The sequence below is a fragment of the Nothobranchius furzeri genome, chromosome 18 (assembly GCF_043380555.1).
Source record: "Nothobranchius furzeri strain GRZ-AD chromosome 18, NfurGRZ-RIMD1, whole genome shotgun sequence".
Lineage (NCBI taxonomy): Eukaryota > Metazoa > Chordata > Actinopteri > Cyprinodontiformes > Nothobranchiidae > Nothobranchius > Nothobranchius furzeri.
The window spans coordinates 35,110,667-35,130,411 of record NC_091758.1 but is presented as its reverse complement, the minus strand read 5'-3'; the positions used below and the strand labels follow the sequence as shown (position 1 = coordinate 35,130,411).

Here is a 19,745-nt window from a genome sequence, read left to right as displayed (position 1 = left end):
GTTTAGTCCGATTTGAATTTAAAAAATTCTGTAAAGCTCTAAAACAATATGTGTTTTGTCTCCCATTAATGTTGCCGTTCCTCGAGCCAGATCGTAACATAAATGGAGCCAGATCGTAACATAAATGGGGGCTTGTCCGGGATTTGAGCATGGGACCTCTTGCCAAGTTGTAGCAGAAGTTTTTCAACCTACTGCGACTCATGCCAAACCTCTGAAGCTGTTTGAAGGCCACTGAGGTTTTAGCAGGAATTGAACTAAACAAACAAGTAACCCATTAACAATGAACACGCTGTCTTCATTCTTTCTCTACACTCGTAGTTGCTTGTTGGCTACAATAAACATGACATGCTTTTGTGTTTTGATGCCTTTCAGTGAGTAATGCCTATATGCCAGGAGATAAACTGCATACTAAAAGCATCTGAAAATAAGTAATAAAAAGCAAAAGTGGAATATGCAGGCAATAGAGTCAGCAGAAGACAGACAAAGATATGAAGGTAAAAAAACGGCATGCCTCCAGTCTGCCATTCAGTCAAATAAGCAGAGAAACAGCAGGCGGACTGGAAGTCTAACAAGTAGCAACCTGTCAAAGTGGCTTTGGGTGGGAAGAAAGAGTTATTCAAATGCAGCTTGTGTTTGATCGCTGGGGCAGACTGTATGAATGCACTGTACCTGCTGAGTACACACCAACTCAATGAAACCCAATGCTCTTTGACTGAGAATATGCTTAGTGATAAACAGACTTGCTGTGCTGCTGGTTGCACCAATAAAAAAAACTGCTGGAAGGAGAAAATAAGACCATTTTCTGCCTTTTGCTTTCACTCAGGTGTGCGGAAGCAGACTAAATAACAGTGTGATTTATCCAGTGTGTCTTGGCAGGCGCACGGTGTCAAAAATGTCTGTAATGAAACGACAACAGATGTGAAGTGCTGTAGGGAGAAATGACGCAGAATAGACGTCCTGTGAAGCAAATAATTCACCATAAACTGCAGAAACAGTGTGATGAAAACAAAACGCCTTGGTGGCACATTAAGATACAAAAACACAAACACAGAGAATAACTCAATCAAAAATCTATCAAAACAAGAGCCGTATGAAAAGGCAGGAAATAACTTCCTCTTCTGCAAAGTGTGGGGATAAATGGCCATGCTACCCTGTGTGTTTTAAATCAGCCGTTTAAAAAGCTCTGCACCTTAACAAGGCACTGCTTGTAATTCAATTGGGCCAATGAGCAGTAGACAGAAATCTTCATAATTCTGTCAAAGTACCGACACGCCTGGCTGGTGACCAGGACCCGAGGTTGCCCCGGTTTGAGTGACAGATGGGCTCAGCCAACCAGAGCGCTAAGCAGTGCCACCAGCCTGACCCTTAAACCCACTCACACACCCAAAGTGACAGGCCTGACAGGCACACACACATCAGCAGTTCACCGCTGTTGGCATTTACCGCGCTACTGTACCAGCTGGTCACAATAAGTGAAGCCAAAGACAAAACGCTGCCAAAGACTGAAGACAAATAACGTAAAGAAGCACAGCAAGGGAAGACGTTTATGGAGACCAAGATGGAGAGACAGGCAGGAGGAAGATAAAGGACGAGTGTTACGCACTGAGATTCTTAAAGGCAGAGATAAAGTGATGTTTCACATGATAAACACAGAGATGGATAAAGACGGTGATGCAGAAAGATACGTGGAGAGAAAAGTGCGACGCAGACAAGACACAAAAACATGAGCTGTGGAAGAAGGATGGCGAAGAAAAGAACGCAACAATCACCCTGAGCCCGTAGATGATCGCAAAATAAAGAAATACACGATGAAAAGGAAAACAGAAAATGTGCCACGGCTTACTGAGGGACAGAAACAGAAGGTGAGTTTAAACAGTCACCACTTTTTAATAACTCGCTGTTTTCCTGCTCCAACACACCTGATTCAATCACAACATGTCCTAAAGTCCATCAGGACACTGTCCACCACCCGCTGATTCAAACCAGGTGCGTTGGTTCAAGGAAACATGGAAAATGTGCAGGAAGTGGCCCTCGAGGACCGACGTTGAACAGCCCTGAACTAAATGAAAGTAAAGGTAATGATCTCCCAGAATAAATCACAAGGTTTGAGGGTCTTTTATGTGTTTTGCTCCAAACAAAAGAATCCTAAACGTGAACAAAAATGATGAAAATGTAACAACTGAGAATTACTGATGTCCGACCGAGAATGTCAATGAGCTGCAGAGAGTGCAAAGGTATGATAACTGTGCATAAGTAAATTAGGTTTATAAAGGTTAGAAAATAAATCAGCCATGCTGGGTTGTGTACATCTGTAGGATGTTGCAAGGAGTAAAAACCAGTATCCCTCTGGGCCGTGACTGGACATAACCCATTTCAATTCAATTCAAGTTTATTTATATAGCGCCAAATCACGACAAGCGTCGTCTCAAGGCACTTCACATAATAAAAATTCCAATTCAGGTCAGTTCATTAAGCCAATCAGAAATAATGTTTCCTATATAAGGAACCCAGCAAATTGCATCAAGTCACTGACTAGTGTCAGTAACTATACAGCAATCCTCATACCAAGCAAGCATAAAGCGACAGTGGAGAGGAAAACTCCCTTTTAACAGGAAGAAACCTCCAGAGAATCCTGGCTCAGTATAAGCAGCCATCCTCCACGACTCACTGGGGATGGAGAAGACAGAGCAGACACAGACACACAGACACACAGACACACACACACACACACACACACACACACACACACACACACACACACACACACACACACACACACACACACACACACACACACACACACACACACACACACACACACACACAAGTAGTGTGTCTATAGTTATATTGTGATGTCTTAGTAAATATTCTATTTCAAACGGCATTCGCAAAAATGTTTCCAAGATGTCTCAAAGCATTTTTAAGGTTTCATAATTCCCACGAGGTCTTGTTTACGTGTTGCTGGAACTTGTAAAAATTTCTGTCTGCATGCAATCACCACTACCTTGCAGCAATAAGGTCACGGGTTCAAATCTCGGTAACAGTCTATGTAAAGTTGTTCTCCCCGTGCAACCACTGGTTCTCTACGAGTTCTCTACCTTCTTCCTACCGACCAAAAACATGCATTCTAGATGACCTGGACTCTAAATTGTCCCAGGTGTGAGTGCGGTACTGGTTGTTTCTCTCATTTCTCTCCAAGTCTCACCGTTTTTTTTTAAAGGCCCAACTAGTCTGCAATTTACATTTCTCTGCATTAAACGTTACAACAGACTCGTGTCTTAGCGGTTAGCAGATTTATGCTAAAGCTGGCAACGCTGAAATGATCAAATTTATAAACAGCGAGCAGGAGAAAAAGGATTTTATTCATATTTACGTTCTCCAGCAGTTTGGTAAATCTAAGAGCGAACGCGACGGCGGAAATCAAAAGGAAGTTTCAGCGAGGGAGCGCAGCGGGAAAAAGGTAAGACAGGAGAGGTGCTGCTAACAGATGTGTCAGTCACAAGAATGAAAAAGTGCACCGCTATCAAAATAACTCTGACAACAGTGGCAGTTGGCTCACCTTTTCATTTTTATTTTTGAAATTGTTCCCTAAAGCTTCTTTGTTTCAAGTGGTTTTTAAATAATCCACCAACGACATTATCTCAGCTGACCTCGTCTCAGCTCATCGTTTCACCTCTCTTCACAAATGAAAATAATCGACGATGAGGGGGAAAAAAAATCAGGAAATGAAATCAGATGTTGACAAGATGAATAAAACCAACAGGCCCAGTTTATTTCTAGTAATTAAAAGTTCCTTTACACATTTTTCTGTCAGAATACCAAAACTTTCCGTATCATGAGAATGTTTTTGACCAAAGCTGACATGAAGACATTTTTATTTTTGTTCCAGGTAAAGATTTGATGTTTTGGTGTTTTTTTCTTTAGATTTAAACAATTTGGTAACTGGGTGAAACGACCTAAATGATGCGAGGAGCATCAAGGGGCGGGGTCAGCTTCGTCCGCCTCATGATTAAACAAAAGAAGGAGAAGATGGAGACATCGCTGTTCTTGTCATCACTTTTGTCTCTCTTCCCCAAGGTGAAGGCCTTTCCCGTCTCTCTCTCTCTTTCATCTACCCCCTCCTCATTCGTCGGGGGGGCCCTTGACACCTCAGGAATGAGCCGCCCTTGGAGGAGTGACACAGCCGGGGACGGGAGGAGTGATGCGCAGGACTCTGAATCCCGACACGCTAGCAGCTTGGCTCACGCCACAAACCTTATTAAATTGAGCCGCGATCCAGGTAGCGACAACATCAAAAAACATTAGGCTGCACATGAAATTGGAGGCTTTTTTTTAATACGAAGCGCTGTGGAGTTCATATACTGCAGCTTCTTTGTTCCCAAATGAAAACACAAGCCTGTCTATTCAGCAATTGTGACTTATTGACCCGCTGATAACATCAAATCGCACCGACGGCGGATGAAAGCCAGCAGATTGTGTAACCATCAACCGACACAGATGCATTTTTTATATATTTTCATTTTAGATCCCATTCTGAAGGCTGCTGAATGACGCTCTCTGCCCTCTCTCTGTCTTTCTGATTTTTCTCTGCCGTTGCTCTAATTCGCCGTTTCTGTCTGCATCAGTTGATGAAACAAAAAGTGGCTCCTTGTTGCAGGCGTTTTACCGCCGGCTGACAGTGACTGGCACTGGCTCTTCTGTTCCAGGCACGGCCGTAATGGAGACATTTGGAGAGGCAGAGCGGGGCAGGTTAATGCTCTCCGTAATGTGTGTGTGTGGACAGCGATTTATTTTTATTTTTTCCCTTTCTCTGTGTGTGTGAGAGAGAGGCTCTGGGCTCTGTGCCACCAGCTACAAATGTTTTTCCCCCTACTAAACTCCTGACCCCAATCTGAGGCCAAGCACGACAGAGGAGAGAGGGGAAATTGAGAAAGAGGCAGAAAGAAAAGAGAGAAAAAAGCAAATGTGGTTAAAAGACTGAGTCAAAAATAGATCTGAACGCATGAGAGAGATAAATAAATCTGACCAGCTGAAATGTTTCAACATATATGTGACCTTTTATAAATTAATCTGAAACAATACGCGTTCTTGTCATATAGAAAATGACCATTGCTGCAGAGGTGATTCATGGAAACATCACAAACATCTTTTCAGATCAATCCTTTGTGCGCACGGCAGGCTCGACTCATTTGTCACCTCTCGCTGGGACGACAGGCTACGAGTCGTGTAGGAGTCATGTCGAGGGGGGGGGCACTGAAACAAGGAGCTCCTACTAAGGGTTACAGATGAATCAGGCGTTGATAGCCTGGTGCTGGCTATCTAATGGAACATGTTGGCCATTCTTAAGGGAGTTTCAATGTAAAACTAATAAATCTTACCTATTTTACAGAAAACAGCCTATGTTTGGAGAAATGGCATTCACACTCTGCAGGACTGATGGGCTAATGGCTAGTCTGAGCCCAGATAGGGACAAAGTGGGCATACACTCGTTGTTTCAGTAAATCAGCTGTTGTTTAAAGAATGAACGAATGCCTTCTGAGCCGTTCTCTGTGGGAAAACAAAGCTCTGGCTCTCCTGTGTCTGGAAGTGGAAGTTAGTCAGAGGAGCAGAGGGTGGAAAATGACTTGATTTGTAGTCTTACTAACTAATATTAATGATATTCAAACGTCCTGCTGCCTTCTCTCCCTCTTCTTTTTTGGGTAAAAAAATGCAACATTGATGTTTTAACTGCACAAATAACACAAGCCTGAATATGCTCCACCATGTGTTGGAGTTGCGCATGCTAATGGTTAGCTTCTGCTAGCAGAGACCCACTCTGCTCTCTCCTGGCCTCTAAATCAATAGTTTTCTGGTGTCGTCCAAGAATGCAAATATCTCCACGAGACGTGGAAGGGCCTGGCATTTTCTGACCTGAATGTTTCCTCGTCTGTTTTGTTTCGGTGGCTTATGCAGGAGAAAAGGGGGTAAGACTATTTTGACATTCAGCATGCATATGAAACTGACCATCAGAGTGACCATTTTTCGTTTCTCAGTGAAATTGCGCTTTAAAAAAGCTCCAATCTCTTCAGATTCACTTGACATGATTATTTAAACGGATTTATCTGGTTATTTATTGGCTTACATGTTATCAAAAGCAGCAAAAACCACATAGCAGTGGATGCTTCTAACAAAATAAGAGTTTAATGTTAAACTTGTAGTAGTATAAAGTGGAATAAGGTTAACATGAAATGCTGGAGACTAGAACTGAGTTAAAGGTGTGTGAAGCAAGAACGGCATCCTACGGTCAGTTTGGGTAAGATTCTAGATGACGAGCGAAGACGAGTCATACACAGTAAGGTGATCGGTAGATAAATACGTTAATATTACGTTGGTGGTAATTTAAAAAGTAGCTTTTGTAGAGATAACCATTTTTTTCTAATACATTGTTAGCATAGTTAGCCTAATGTTAGCATCTAGTCTGCTACACCAGTCATTAGAGTAAAACAAAAGGACCCCGTGGCTTCTTAGGGGTACCAGAAATAACTTCTGGGTTGCTCCTGCTTACTGGATAACAGTTCTTTCCACAGCACCGGTGCTTTTTGCTGGCCGGTGTCAAATTACAAATGCCAGCACAGCAGCATTTTGCATGTGCAGACTTGGCTCAAATATGATTGGCTCTAGAACCAGGAAATACAGAGGCGGGACAGATTGTAAACAGTGACCACGTCCCTCTTTGGCCTATTTTAAACAAGAACAACAAACAACCGCCCCATCCAACTGAGAAGGAAATGTGTTTCAATGTATCCTTCAATCGGACTCGATTGAGACATGAAACAGTTTCGTGATTATATCACTGTAAGAATCTTACTTATTGCATCTTTAAAATGTCACTCGGATAGATGCTAACTAGCCGTTAGCTCATGAATCCTACCAGACAAACAATCTCTTTAAACACAGATATGTCAGGGAAGTTATGTGAAAGGGCTACAGTAACTACATATACTCTTTACATAGAAATATTGTGACACGTTGATATTGCAATAACGATAAATGATCAACCGCGATAGAATGTACGTACCTAATGTGTCTGTCTGTAAATGACTCCAACATAAATGATTTTACTCTATATTTAGAGTTATTTTCCCCTTTTCCTAACCAGCCAGTCTAGTAGTGATGGATGAATGTGGTCGAATCTTGGCTGCACCTTGATCATACCAATCCGTGCCGTCTCTGATCTGTTTTCAAACGCTGATGATGTGTCTGTGCAACACAAATAAAGAAGCTGAGATCCCAGATCAGACTTGACCTGTGCACAAATCCGCCTCCATTCTGAATGTAAACTAAGATGATTTCTCAGCGAGCCAATTAGAGCATGAGCTAATCCCCCTTCCAACTCAGGAAAAAGATGCAAAGCACCTCTTTCTTTTCGACGTCTTCTTGGCTCCCCCCGTTTCGCTCCACTTTCATCTCTCGGTGCTTTTATCTCATCACTCGGCACATATAGAGCGCAGCAGACACAACCACGAAGCCCAGATCTTTCAAAAACATGTCATTTGTGAGGTTTTACATCACTTACCAGATTTCACCGCTAAATTGCATTAAATTGCAAACTTACTTCACCTTTTTAAGCAAGAATGATGGAGTTTGCAGTTAAACAGCTAATGCATCTGACAGCTGGATTTATGATATAAATCTACCTGCTCTTATCACATCTAACATATTTTTACTTATACTGTCTATGCTTTACATGTGCTGAAGGTCAAAAACACTGTTAATCAGTGGTCGCATCTGTCTTTTGGTGCCTTTATTATCCTTTACATGTTGATGTAATTGATAGCAACACTAAAGCCAGCCTGAGTGATGGAGGGTTTTCCCTTCAGTAGCCACAGAGCATGGGCTCCACGTGGCCTCTGATTGGCTGAGAGGTAATAAAAGTAACAAATGAGAGCAGGCTACTGGAGTCATTGATGTGCGGAGGCCGGTTCGCTAATTAATCGATTGTGAAACTTCATCTATTCTGCAGCCAGAGAGAAACACTCACTTAATCAGCATTTCAATATTATCGTCCTCCTTTTCTTCAGACCTGTTTTCCTTTCATCCCTCCATCTCTTGTGTCACTTTTAACTGAGGCAGAAACATCGGACCCCGTGGGATGAAACGGGACGTGGTTATGAAGGGGGCACACTTTCAACATCAGAAGCAGCGTGAAGAGGCTGGAGTGGAGCCTCCACCCCTCCTCTGTCTCCATCCTTCCTGGCAGAGGAGCTGATTTATTGGGGCTCCCCAGTCATCCGTCACAGCGAGCAGCGCTGGCTGCATTAACCCCGGAGACAATCCCAGCACCCAGGCCCCTAAGTGCTTCCAAGTGGCCCTCGCTCTCCTGGCTGCTGAGGACTCAATCCCCCCCAGACTCGTTTGATGTTATAAATTGACCATCTGACTCCTCGAGTTCAACAGCCCGCAGGATGAGATTTGGACGGGCGAGGATTTTCACAGCTTTTTATCAGAACGTAACCATAAAGCAAGGACTTCCTGCCGTTGTGAGGTGTGTTATATCGTGCTTCTAATTCAGTGAAAGTTCAGGATGACTGTTGGGATGTATTAGACATGACGCCGTGCCAAAACGTGGTGGGAAAAGTGAATTTTGTTCTAGAATCTGCTGCAGAAGCCAGTCCTCTCTGCCCGTCTTTATTCCTATTGTCATTTTATTAAAGCAGAAACAGAAACGTAGTGTAATATAAAGAGATAACACGCTGACGATTGCAGTCTTTTAATCCATGAACAATTATGGTCGTAGTTATGCCCTCAATTCAGATCTCAATCCTTCTAATTAAGCACCTGTGGAGAAAACACCGAGTGTGTCCTTAAGAGGCGACGCTGCTGCGGTCTTCGTGTGTTACGGTTACAGCGACTCGCCTTTCAGCACCTCAGCTTTTAATAAAAACGCTAATTAAAAGCCCCAAAAGGACCCGAGAATTCAGTTTTCCATTTATACATGTTTACAATCAAAGTGCTGAAACTGACTGAAAGAATTAGACTAAATGTAAAATTTCTGCCGTGCTTTAACTGATGACCTACATTATCATTTGTGACGGGTCTTTTTTCACTGCGGAGACTCGTTTGTAGGAAACACTCAGGTGTTATGTATGAAAGACACTTTGTGTTACTATGCTGCTAAGTGAGATATGTAATTATCGTTGCTGCTGAATCATTCCACTCACACCAAAGCCACGCCAACGGACGTCTACAACTATTTAAACAGGAATAACCACGTACCCCAGCTGTTTACATTAGTTTACAGTTTCAGCATTTCGTTTGATCTACTGCTGGGAAAGATGCTCTGACACATGAAGGGAATAAGAAATGAAGGAGCCATCTTTGAACACTTATTGTTTAGGAATGTGCGCAGCTGTTGTGCAGCTGACAGGAGAACAGGCATGAGATTATAACCACGTGGAGGTGAAGAAACACTGCTCACTTTCATGCAACAAGAGCCAGTCTTGAGACGTTTTCTGAGATGCTGTAGTGGAAAACGGTGGTCATAATGTTGTGATAAGAATATGTTTTAAAGTGGAGCTGTGCTGTCCTTCTACTGGGAGTAAATAAAGGGAATTCCAGAGAAGTAATCAGTAAAAAGACAACAAAAGCGCAACAAAGCCTTGAAGGATGGAGAGGGTGTTGTGTGTGTGTGTGTGTGTGTGCATGTGTGCGTGTGCGTGTGTGTGTGTGTGTGTGTGTGTGTGTGTGTGTCAGGTCGGCCACATTTCCACTTGACTTTAAATGCTCAGCTTCTATCAGGTTGGCCCAGCATGTAAGGGACAAACATCCAACAGTGGTAATGGTTGACAAAATCACCCTCTGCACAGGCACACACACACACACACACACACACACACACACACACACACACACACACACACACACACACACACACACACACACACACACACACACACACTTTACCTCTCAACTATTTCCCAGGATCTATCCTGCTCCATCCCTCTCCCCCTCCATCCCCCTTCTTTTCAGATCAAACATCAATGTTTCCTTCAAATTCCTTTTCCCCTCCGTCTGACAACTTTGACATCACAGAAAATTACACTCAAAATTGGCCACACTCTTTTTATTTTTATTACACTTCCCAAACAGATGCTTTTCTAGAGTGGAGCCTGAAATCCCCAAGACACCCGCCTCTTTCTTCTACTCCACCCTCCTTCATCTGTGCACGCACGCACACACGCACACACACACACACACACACACACACACACACACACACAAGCCATCTCTCACAAACACGCGAGCCGACGAAGCATGATGCTAACGACAGCTAATCCAAAGATAGGCCTATTAGGTGGGTGGGGTGTAAAGTTGAGGGATGATGTGCCTTTTCTCCGACAAATCAGCATCCAGACTGATGTCTGTCCCGTATGGCTGCAATATAAAATCTGCACTAGAATTAGCTCTAAAATGCAGAGTTAGAAATGCGTCTGTGGTCTAATTAGTTCAATCAAATCCTCCTGTTTGCTATTTTATATCCTTCACAAAAATCCCAGAACACGTTTAGCTATGTTAAATGTCACTTTGCCACACTGATGATAATTTAATATGCAATGGTATGTTAGTGCCTTTAAGATAAAATCATTGGGAAAAATGTTTAAATTTGTTCCCCGGTTTCAAGAATAAAGTCAAAATATGATAAAGAATTGAACTGTTGAGAAAAATGACAATAATGGTCTAAAAAAAGGGTCAAAATAGAAAAAGTTAATACAATTAGAAAAAGTGGACTTACATCTGGAGTTTTACCACCAGCACAAAAATATACAATGTATGGCCTTGTGATGTTTTGAGTGCACTTTTGAGACTCTTATTGTGAAGGACTGTGAGAATAAAGACAAATGGAGTGGTCAGGACTTTCCTGGTTATTTCACAGGGATGAATAAATATTAATAATCTTTTGATTTTAATCTAAATAGGATTATATGCGTCTTACCGTTAATAAATCTGAATCTGCACATTTTATGAGTTTTAAAGGTGTGGTTTACTCATTTATTCAATACATTTAGTGTTCTCTAGTGTATATCAATGCCTTACGAGACATTAAAAAACTGCTCCTACTGATGCAGAAGTTTGCTGGTGCAGAGGTGGGCTGAAAACAGCAGGAATACTCATTATTATTAATGATAAACACACACCTCGCTTCTGATTGGCTGACAGAACGCATTCAGCCATATTGCGTAGTTACTGTCACCAAGATACTCCCCACTTGCTCTCCTTGCTGCAAAAAAAAAAAAAAAAAAGAGTTTTCCTGTGGGCGGGCACGAGCCTAGATGGGCGAGGTCATGAATGCAAATTCACAGTGTGATGTCACAGTGTGAGGATTTTCAAATCCTAGCATTTCATCGTCTATTTTCTATCAGAAGCTAATGCAGGAGATAGGGGTAGAATACCATTTTCATGTTCAGCCTGCATGAAAAACTGACAGATTACTATCAGAAATAATCATTAATATTGTTTTTCAGTCAGTCACACATTTAACCCTCCCACTGTCTTTATGGGTGACCCCGCCAGGAAAGCTGATCGTTGAGCAGGATTGATGGTTTATCCCTTGAGGTCCACCTTGGCAGGGGTGAGGTAGCGCTCACTCCTCACCCCTGCCATGTTTATGTGTAAAAACAACAAAAATGTAATAACATTAAAATATATTGCAAGGCTTTTATAAAGAGATCATGACCTCTGTGGTGTTGCACGAGACTAACAGTTGTCAGCAGCATCCATAATGAGCGTTTTTAACAACACAGAGGATCTTATTGTCGACTCACAGACAGGAGCCTCCTGAACAGCAGGGAGAAGAATTCTGTTAATATAAATGTGCAGGATGGCAGCAGGACGGCACCCCAAACTAGTTTTATTTAAAGGGCAGAGGTGAGGCCCTACACGTTTCCAGTAACTCCGCTGGATGAATTATTACTGAGAAGAGCTTCCATCCAATGAGTCCAGCTTAATTTCAGCTGAGTCTCATTGCAGTGATGAAAAGAAGTCAAAGAAGACCTATTGTTCCACTGCTAAAACCCCTTCAGACACACACACACACACACACACACAAGCCTTTGTTGACGTCATGTTGCTTGGCAACATCTCAGCATGCTCGGCTGTGACAAGCCGAGGTCTCAGCCCTGAAGTGTGATGCATCATGGGGGATTGCGTGTGCTGTGTCTTACATCACCCACAATCCCCCTCACTGAGGCAGCTGCAGTCAGGATCACTCTCTGCAGCCGATCCTGGAAAAAGTCTCACTGTGTAAACTCGGCGTTGCCGAGGTTTGAGAGAGGGCGCGAGGGTGGCGGATCGCTCCTCTCAGATCCATCCGCAACAACCGCGTTCCTTTGACATGTACTCAAGAGTCTCTTATGGAACCGGTGCATCCTGCATCTGCAGCATTGCTTTGCTATACCTCTCCTCTCCTTCCTGATCAGACCCCTGACCGCTTTTCTGTAGGTGAGCCTCATTATGCTCATGTGAGAGCGTGGAATTAAACCTCCTCCTCCGAACTCATTACCGTGAGCTAGATTTCACCGGCTGCAGATAGGCAATGCGGTGGTGCTGCTTTTAAAGCCAGAGCCAGATAATTAGAAACTTTAGAAGCACAGTTCCCATGGCTATAGCCAGAGCGAACAACTAATTCTATTTGAACTAATTACATTCCATAACGCTAGGCAGTGATTGCTACCCCGACCACAGCCTCCCCTATGCTACACGCCGGAGGATTTCATCACTAAATAGGACCAGGAATGTGTTTTTCTGCCTGTTTGACTGACTGTACATCTTTTGTGCATTGGTAATGCGCGCCATGCACGGCACATCTTCACACACACACACACACACATCCACCTGCTCCCAACTGTGCATTTCATAATGTGAAACCCCTTATTGAGCTCAGTAATGATCATTTTGGGAGTGTGCTGTCATCACAAAAATGCGTCAGGGGGGGGGGGTTGAGACCTGCAGCAATGAAGTCTGAGTTGGGAATATAACAGACTCACCAGGCAGAGCAACAGGAGTGTACCATAGCACACATTTATAAAGCTTTCCAATGCTTTTCCAGAGCCATGAAAGATCAATGTGCAACGACAGTCTCAGTTTTATTAACCCGTAATGAAAACAATGTTTCTCAGTATTCCCATTTGCTAATGTTTTCTCAATCCCTCCACTGTTTTCTTTGGAAAAATCCAATCATATGAAAACGGTTTGGGGAGAATTGTGTAAGCGCCTCCTCTCTGCATGTGTGCAGTTTTGTGCAATAAGTTTAGACAAAACAGGAAGTCTGTCAGTTCTTATGCGTTTCTCACTTTCTCTCTTTGTTTTCCTGCTATGTGTGGAAGCAGTTACCCCAGCGAGGCGTTCAAGTCCAGACCGACAGACTACTCTGACTAAATATAGCAGGCAAAGACAGCGGGGAGCACTGTACCCCACCAACTACACCGATGGAGCTAAATTGTTTTCCACGTACACACAAGAAGCTCACTTTCTGCCAGAAATGTGGAATTAAAAAAAAACATGTTTTCTCTCCACAGAGCCATTCACACAACCAAACCCTTCCAGTCCAAATGGGATTTACTTAAGTCTCAATAAAGCAGACACAAGCGCTATTGTTGCTAACACAGACCTATTGTGCTACATGGAGAGAGACGATGACGTGGGCCGACGGAGCTCATCTATGTTTACTACAAAGACATTATCCCACACACACGTTAATCAAACAGGCCTCAGCGCACACTCATTCATCCACCCATATGTGCAGAATTATATCGTGACAAAGCATGGAAGAGTACAGAATGAACATCTTGCAGACGGTCACAGGTAGACATTGCATCGGTATCATGGTGCGGCGGTGAGATTTCTGCAGAAGTGAGATGTGCTGCCTGGCACCTCAAATCGAACACGGAACAACGTCACAGAGGGACTCAAGCTCCTTGTCGTACCTGCTGTTGATACTGTATTCCTCCCATGCCCATTTGGCTCCTCCCCTGCATGCTCATTGGATATCGATGTGGAGGAGGTGATGCATACGTCTGGTTGGAGGGGTATGGCCCACCCCCTGGCTGCTGAGGGTTGGAGTAGGGGTTGTTGGCCATGCCGTACATCTGACTGCGCTTCATCGCCATGAAGTCCATGGAGGACACCTGGAAATATAGATTGGTGATTTTTTTTTAAAAGTGATTTATTTCCATTTCATTCATCACAGAGCACTGGGCAGGCTGAGAGGCATTTAAATGAACTCACCCACCATCTGCCAAGCTGGAGCTCCAAACTAAGGCCCACTTAGTGGACTCGCTCCAAACATCCCCACTGGTTTATTGCATAACAGCACAAGAGGATTTCCAGTGGCAGATAGTAAAAGAGGCAACTCATTAAATCAAGAAAACACATATGCTGCCTGTCTATTGGAGCAAATGCTTGCTGAAGTGTGCCAAACATAAAATCCCATTAAAGCTGAAATCCAGAGTTTCTACGGAAGCATAGAGCTGTCAGCCACACAAAATAAAAGTAAACCGATATCACGCTATAACATCTTACCCTTATTGTTCTACGTTTGTACCATAATATCATCATCAGATGTTATACGTGACAGATATATTGTTGGAAGAATAAAGTTATGATGTTAAAACTTCATATCGGTCCAATTTAATTTTGCGCCACACTTCCGTGTTTCCCTCCTTTCAGGAAGTTTGTACGATTATTTAGAACTGCATGAAGGTGACAATCTGACCTTCTGTGATGCAATACGCCATTTTTTATAAGCCCACCCCCTCCTCCTTCCCATAGAGCCCCATTCAATTTGAAATGAGCACCGCTCAGCATTTGCCAATGGCATTAGACTGCCACTTATGTACAGGTGTCCGTCACGGAGCGTGCGGAAGTGTCTAGACTGAGCGGTGTTTTCGAGCTGTTGGAGCAGTTACGACTGCATTCACAGCCACAAACAGACCAAACTGGCCGAAATGTTCTCGGTGGTCCCCGCTGAGAAAAACTGCAGGTTTCTACTTTAACGGAATAAATTGTGACAATTTAAGCAGCTAGCTAGTGCTGTGTGTTACTGCAAAATTTGGTATTGATCAGATACCAAGTAAATACAGGGGCCAGTATTGCCGATACCAATTGTCACACCCTGTCTTGTCTCCCCATTCTGTTCAGTCATGTGTCTGTTAATTGCTCCCACCTGCCTCTCGTTTTCCAATCACCCAAGCTCCCAGCCCTCATGTATTTAAACCCCTTCAGTTCTGTGTCTCTTGTTGGGTCATTATTTCCATGTCAGCGTGTTCCTTATTAAAAGACTTTACCTGTCCCAGTTTGTCTGCCTGCCTGATTCCTCCCCAGCGTGTGATCCTCACCTCCGCTCACCAGCGCGCCTGACACCAATACCAATATTTTTTTTTACTAGTGATGGGATTTATTAGCCTAGTGAACTAGACCAAATTCTTGCTTTGCAAAGTTTGGTCTAGGAATGCTCCACTGGAACGTCTGCAGCCCCCAACAGCAGTCTGGCTGGCCAATCACAGCTCTCTAGAGGGGTTTCAAACACACAAAGAGCTGTGATTGGTCCATAATGGTGGGCCAATCATAGTGCTCTCTCTGCTTAGTGAACAAATCACAGAGCTTTATCCGCTTTGTGGGCCAATCAGGGCACTCTATATGCCTGGTGGGTGGGATGATGCAACAGAGTGAAACAAGAGTATGTCACATTCATTGTCCAGTGGAATGCGGAGATCATTTGAAAGACAACGGTAGAACCCGCCCCACAACCGAGAGCCGTCAATGGAGCGTGGCCAGACTAAATAATACAATTATTTAGTCTGGCTTGCCAGGCTAGGGATTTATGGCTCTTTCATGGGAGCCGTTCATTAGTCGGTCGTTAACTTTAAAGAGCCGTTCAAAAGACTGGCTCCTTTGAACGACTCCGTTCAAAAGATTCGATTCGATCATGAACGCCACATCACTACTTTTTACTACTAGTCTAGTACCATCTAGTTTTGTGGGATTTATTAAAATAAGATCAATAAAACTTGAGTTTTCAGACAAGATTCTCATATTGATGATAAGAATCTTGTCTGAAAACTCAAGTTTTATTGATTACTTCATTATTTTGTAAGTTTTCCTTTAATAAATCATGTATACGATGATAAGATACAGGAAACATTTTCAGGCAAATAAAATTTTTATTAGGAAACTCAAAATGGTTTAAAAATGGTTAACAAACTCTAAATTTTTTTCTATTTGAAATATATAAAGCTGTATAAAAAAAATTCCAAACGGCGCTCCTTTTTTTGGTCTGCCATCACGCAGCCACAACAGTGCTCTCTGCTGTTCTGTGCTTGTCTCGTGCTGGCGCGCTGTTTTACTTTTTTTTAAATGTAACGACGGACTACCCCGTTGACTGACATCCGTGGCGTTCCAATCACAGTGCTTTACTGGTTTGTTGGGCCAATCACAACGCTCTTTTAGCGAGGTAGGCAAGATGTTCCTGCAAACAAACATGGATGCCGCTCGAAAAGGTCCAATCAAAGGTATCAGCCAGGTAAACTACAAATCAAGATGGCTGCCGGTCAGTAGTGGTCCAATCATAGCGCTCTATAGATTTCATGGGCCAATCGCAACACTAAGTAGGCAGGATGTTATTGGAAAAAAACAAACGTGACTAGTCGGCGGTCAGCCGCTTGTTTGAAACAGCTTTGGCATCAAGTTTGGACTATTATGACTTTAGCTTTTGTTTGAGTCAAGATCAGATAGAAGTACTAACGTTTATTTAGGAAAAGGATGTGTTTTGCATCTTCTTTGACGGAGTTTGGTAGACTGCCTCGTTGACCGACATCTGTGAGTACGTCATGGCTTGCCAGGCTAGAAGAAACTGAATCGATACCATCACGCAGGTATCTAATAAATACTCAATACCAACGTTAGATCGATACTATCGATATTTTAGATCGATCCGCCCAGCCCTACAGCTAGCACACTGTGGATTAAAACTGAAACGAGGTATTTCAAGCTTTCAATGAAGGAATTCAAGCCAACAAGCAGTCAGTAAATCAGGAGCTTTTATATAAAAAAGGGTGAAGGAGGATTTTTTCTGCTGAACAGAAGGCATTTGAGACTCGAGGGTTAGTTTGGGGCCATCAGAAGATTCCAGCGCGGTACATCAGGCTAACGCTGATCCCTCACCGGTAGTTTGTCTGCAACATAAAGCCACATTTTCCCGTCCTTTCAGGCTTTTTCGCTTTTGTCTCTGTCCTGAAGGATCATGAGTGATTTATGACATTTTGCTCTAACGCACACTTTCACTTCTCCTCTCTAACTTCACCCCCCCTCATCATTCACCACCACCCTCCTCATTTTCCGCTCTTCTCCCAGACTCAATATCACCTCGTCTACCGGAGTGGAGAAACTGCAGCTGCCTCATATTGCCAGGTTAATATCAGGAACTCACACCAGGGGAAGGGAGCACTTTATTCAGCCGGTTACATGTGGACGGCTCAGGCGCTCCAACTTTTTTCTCTTTACTTTTTAAAGGTTTTGCCTTCTGAGACATTTGAATACAAAAGTTGGGACCATTTCACAAACTGGAGAGAAATAAATATTTAAAATAAGAAATAAGGAAGAATGAGTGCTTCTGAGTGTTGGTAACAAGAGCAGGGACTTCCTGTCAAGGTTCAAAACATCAGGACTTTACGAGTTCACGTCGACATTTAACCCTAACCCCATCATCAGCTAGAGCCACTCGCTGCTTCTGATTTCATCCTCTTACTCAGAAAGTGAACTATTCACAGGTTTGAAGAGAATAAGTGCACAAGCACAAATGATCCAGGATAAAATATTTAACCAGGAGAATAAAATCATCTGACAGAAGTGGAAATGCCAGGGTATCTGCAGAATTAGGGGAGCCAAATTTAAGACTTATTAAGACCTTTGTTAAGGCCACTTTGACCAAATTTAAGCTATTTTTTAAAATTAAATTTAAGCTATAATTTCCAGCTATTGCCTGGAACCGGTGCTAACCACGTCGTGAACGTGGGATTAGCCATCCAGTTACCATTAAACTTGCACTTCCCCATGGCGCAAGCTCCCACTAGTTTAACCAGCTAATGTGCTCATCTAAAAATAGCCCCCTTTCACAACCAACTGAATGTGTACGGTTCCGCTTACGCCAACATCATACACAAAAAATGCTGAACACGAAATTCACGAAAATTTTACAGAAATAAAAGAATTTTGTTTATTGGGTCTTTGGTAATTTAAGACCTTTGGAAACTGTATTTAAGGATTATTTGTCAGTTTTAAGGATTCTTAAGGCCTTAAATTTGGCAAAGCTTATTTAAGACTTTTTAAGGACCCGCAGATACCCTGAAATGCACAGAAGCTTTAAGTGATTTTGCTGTTGTTGTGGAGCTCTGACCTGCTCAAAGAAATATGGAGGTAAAATCTGATTATTGGTGCGTCTGTGGATAAAAACTAGGGATGGGAATCGAAAACGGGTTCTTGTTGAGGCCTAGGAATTTTTGCAAACGATTCACTTTTCAATTCCAGTTCGCATGAATGTCAACACACGTTGCGTAGCTTACACATTTACTCAGCAGGAAACATGGAGCGGCAAAAACGCTCAAGTTTGGTTATACTTGAAAGGGTGACAACAAAGCAACTTGCAATACTTGCTAATTAAATATTTCATCAAAGGTAGGAAACATTATGAATACGCAAAAGCTTTTACGCAGAAAATATGCGATAACTTAAAGTGAATATCGTGTTTTTGACCCGCTTCTGATTAGTGAATCTCAACGCAGCGGCGGTGACGTTTGCACGTCCTCTCCTGTTAATGCTGCAGGTAACTAATCAGCACTGCCCATCATGTCAGCGCCATTGCCTTATTTACACACTAGCAGACTCCAGCGGCTAGAGTCCCACCTGTGCTGAGATTTTTCCCATCTTGCAAAAGCTACAGCAAGAAGATGACTGCCTTCACAAGGATCCTTAAAAAGAGAACGTTTGAAAAGGTCCTTCCAGGTACAACTGATTATTTATCAATAATAAACTGACAGTTAAAATGCAGGAGACCATGTGCAATTAGTTCTTTGACACATATGGAAATTCTCGGGAATAGATGTGAAATCGGATTGATGGACAGAACAGACAATGCTATTGATATTGATAAAAACATATCAATTCCCCCCAAATAAAACCACACTTGCGTTATTAGTGAGTAAAATAAATTATCTGATTTTTGACAGAGAAATCCTACGATATTTGAACTAACGTGTTATTTTAAACCTATCTGGTTGCAACGTGCTTCGTATTCAGACATCAGACATTCTGAACAGGAACAGGAAAAGATCTCCTTAGCTTAGAGTTCAGCCTCAGAAGATCGATGACCTGAAGATGTTTGCTTTGAGGATTCTCGAAGAGCTCAAGCTGATCTGGTCAAAAGTTTGCAATGATGTTCATAACTTAGTCGGCCATTTTTTGACCAAATTTATAATTAGAGATATTCTCTACATCCATCAAAACTGTGATTCCAGTCTGATTCAGTTCACCTCTGCAGCTCATTGTGACCAAAAGGTGGGAAGGCTTAACTTTTTATTAATATGAGATTTAAAGTCTGCTGCTTCCAAGCTCCATCCAGATCTCCAGTAGTGATGTGTCGGTCGCGAACGAACCGGGTCTAAGAGCCGGCTCTCTGAAGTGAACGACGGGAGCCGGCTCGTCATTGGGAGCCGTCC

General features: G+C 42.8%; 1 protein-coding gene across 5 annotated transcripts in view; it reads right to left on the bottom strand.

Annotated features, from left to right (window-relative positions):
* The window catches only part of LOC107392507 (AT-rich interactive domain-containing protein 1B), a 299,430-nt gene that overhangs the window by 188,869 nt on the left and 90,816 nt on the right, over positions 1-19,745 (bottom strand). For all 5 annotated transcript variants that reach the window (XM_070546703.1, XM_054742136.2, XM_070546704.1 and 2 more), the window contains one exon: positions 13,962-14,162. In XM_070546703.1, coding sequence (XP_070402804.1) covers positions 13,962-14,153 — 192 coding nt within the window. In that variant the 5' untranslated portion in view covers positions 14,154-14,162. The remainder of the gene's footprint in view (positions 1-13,961; positions 14,163-19,745) is intronic.